The sequence below is a fragment of the Bubalus kerabau genome, chromosome 4 (genome assembly GCF_029407905.1).
Source record: "Bubalus kerabau isolate K-KA32 ecotype Philippines breed swamp buffalo chromosome 4, PCC_UOA_SB_1v2, whole genome shotgun sequence".
Taxonomy (NCBI): Eukaryota; Metazoa; Chordata; class Mammalia; order Artiodactyla; family Bovidae; genus Bubalus; species Bubalus kerabau.
In genome coordinates this window covers 163,953,305-163,956,295 of record NC_073627.1, presented here as the reverse complement: position 1 = coordinate 163,956,295, position 2,991 = coordinate 163,953,305, and the positions used below count along the sequence as shown (strand labels likewise).

At 35.5% G+C, this 2,991-nt stretch overlaps 1 protein-coding gene across 1 annotated transcript; it reads left to right on the top strand.

The window, feature by feature from the left end:
- The first annotated feature begins 2,034 nt into the window (after positions 1-2,034).
- On the top strand, positions 2,035-2,991 carry LOC129651762 (olfactory receptor 13C2-like). Its single transcript, XM_055580336.1, has one exon. The coding sequence runs from the start codon at positions 2,035-2,037 to the stop codon at positions 2,989-2,991; it is 957 nt and encodes a 318-aa protein (XP_055436311.1).

Sequence of the window (2,991 nt, the reverse complement as noted above, 5' to 3'; positions counted from 1 at the left end):
CCCAATGGACTGCAGCATGCCAGGATTCCCTGTCCATCACCAACTCCCGGATCTTGCTCAAACTCATGCCCATCAAGTCAGTGAAATCATCCAACCATCATTATATAGAGTTAATTAAATATAGATAACAGAAAATAATCTCAAGGATCTGAATAGGGCATTTAATAAACCTGATTATGTGTATACATGTATTGTTGTGTGTGTATATATACATATATATAAATGTCTCCCCCAAAGAGAATTCATATTTTTTGTTGACATTTACAACATGGATCAAGTAAGTGGAACCCCAAAATATATACCTTTAGAATTACAGGTCACATTTTTTATCATAATAAAATGAATTAGATATAATAAAATGGAATACAAGTATCTGAACACTAGGTATGCATATCTAGATAACACTTGGATTAAAGACAGAAGGAGAAAAAAATTATCTGGAAACCAGTAACAAGAACATTTCATATAGAAATCTACAAAGTGTTTTAAATGACCCAGAGCTAGAAAGAGGATGAAGATAAAATATTAAGAAATAGTTTTTCTTATTTCATGAAATTATAAAATACCAAATAAGCCTAAAGAAATTTACAAACACAAAAACCTACATTAATGAAACAAAGTGGAAAGGACAAATCTCTTCAAAAGCATTAAAAAATTTTTTTGGAGAAAACTTGTAATAGGGGAAAACCTCTTGTGAAACTCATGAAAAGAGAAATCAATTAAGAATAGCAGTGAAAAAGTAGATAGAACTACTCATAAGAGGAGACTACAGAATTATGAAGAATTATACACTAATAGATCTATTTTTGTCACAGAAATGAATAATTTCCCTCAAAATATAAAGAATTAAAGTGCTCTCAAATCACCATTTTGAACTCTTCTTTCTGACTAATCCCCTATTTGGTCTGATGTTTCTTTTGAAATATGAGTGCTGTCTATTAGATTACATGGTATTCTAGACCGTGAGTCAAGTTTTCTGCAAAATGGGCAATTAAGTTTGAACTCCACAGCCATATGGCTTGGATTCAAGTTCTGGCTCAACCACTTATTTAGCTATGACCTTGACCTTGACCTTAAGCAAATTACTTATTTTCTTCCTTTTTTATAATGAAAATGACAATGCTAATAATAGCAATAATTGCCTAATAGGGTTGCTTCTGAGACTAAATTAGGTAATGTGCAAATAAAATAATTAGTAGTCATTTGGTCCTTGGCTATATTCATTTATTCAACAAATATTTCTGAACCTCTTATCTCTGTGTCTGTTATATTGTAGATACTGGTATTGTAGAAGTAAACAAGAAAAAGTCCCTGCCTTAGTGAATTTTTCATGCTAATGGATAAGTCAGATAGTAAGCATAGCAGTATAACATGGAAAAGTGACAAGATGATTAATCTATTGTGTGGGGGTTTGTTGTTGTTTAGTCACTAAGTTATGTCCAACTCTTTGTGACTCCATGGACTGTAGCCCACCAGGCTCTTCTGTCCATGTGATTTTCCAGGCGAGAACATTGGAGTAAGTTGCCTTTTCCTTCTCCAGTGGTGCTTTGTAGCCAATAAAAATAGTTTACTTTTCAGTTACACATAATGCAATACTCGTATTTATTTTAAACCTTAGCTTGTGGCGACAAATATGACCAAAAGCTCAGGCTTCAGCAAGGAAGACTTGGGTTTGAATCTTACCTGTGTTCTAAATTTACCTTTAATTGAGTTTACTTAATGTTTTGCTTTATTTATTGTAAAATGTGGATGATGATACCTCTCTCCCAGAACCTTGATGAGATTCAATAAATTGCATGGCATATTGCTTGTAGCTTGAAAATATGTTCATTTCTCTTCCCTTCCCCTCTCTATTCTATTTGGTCCACTTTATTTCTTTTCTTCTTTCTTTGGTCTATTCCTTTTTATATTTTCTTTTCTTCCTATGAGTATATGGTACTTCTACATTGGTTCATAGTTGAATATAATCATAGTAGAATACATATTTTATCTTAACATATTCTAATATATTACAGGTGAAAAAGAAACCATACAATGGAATGGGAAAACCAAACCATTCTGGTGGAATTTTTTCTGAAGGGGCTTTCTGGTTATCCAAGGCTTGAATTACTCTTTTTTGTGGTAGTCTTAATAATGTATGTGGTCATCCTTCTGGGAAATGGTACCCTCATTCTCATCATCACTTTAGACTCCCACCTTCACACCCCTATGTACTTCTTCCTGGGGAACCTCTCCTTCCTGGACATCTGCTACACCACTGTCTTCATTCCCTCCGTGCTGGTGAGCTTCCTCTCAGAAAAAAAGACGATCTCCTTCTCTGGCTGTGCTGTGCAGATGTTCCTTGGCTTGGCCATGGGGACAACAGAGTGTGTGCTCCTGGGCATGATGGCCTTTGACCGGTATGTGGCTATTTGCAACCCTCTGAGATATTCTGTCATCATGAGCAAGGGTTCCTATGTGCCCATGGCAGCTGGCTCCTGGCTCATAGGAGTTGTCAACTCTGCAGTACAAACTGAGTGTGTAGTACAATTGCCCTTCTGCAAGAATAATGTCATCAATCATTTCGCCTGTGAAATTCTGGCTGTCATGAAATTGGCCTGTGCTGATATCTCAGGTAACGAGTTCATCATGCTTGTGGCCACAACCTTATTCACAATGACACCATTATTGTTAATCATTATCTCTTACACATTAATTATTATGAGCATGCTCAGAATTCGCTCTTCTGAGGGGAGAAGCAAAGTCTTCTCTACCTGCTCAGCCCATTTGACTGTGGTGATAATATTCTACGGAACCATTCTCTTCATGTACATGAAGCCCAAGTCTAAAGAGACACTTAATTCAGATGACATGGATGCTACTGACAAACTTGTATCTTTTTTCTATGGAGTGATGACTCCTATGATTAATCCTTTAATCTATAGTCTCAGGAACAAGGATGTGAAGGAAGCAGTAAAACATTTACTGAGAAGAAAAATTTTTAATAAGTAA

Bases quoted from the DNA above. Each gene is read 5' to 3' on its own strand.
- LOC129651762 (XM_055580336.1), top strand. From the start codon at position 2,035: ATGGAATGGGAAAACCAAACCATTCTGGTGGAATTTTTTCTGAAGGGG.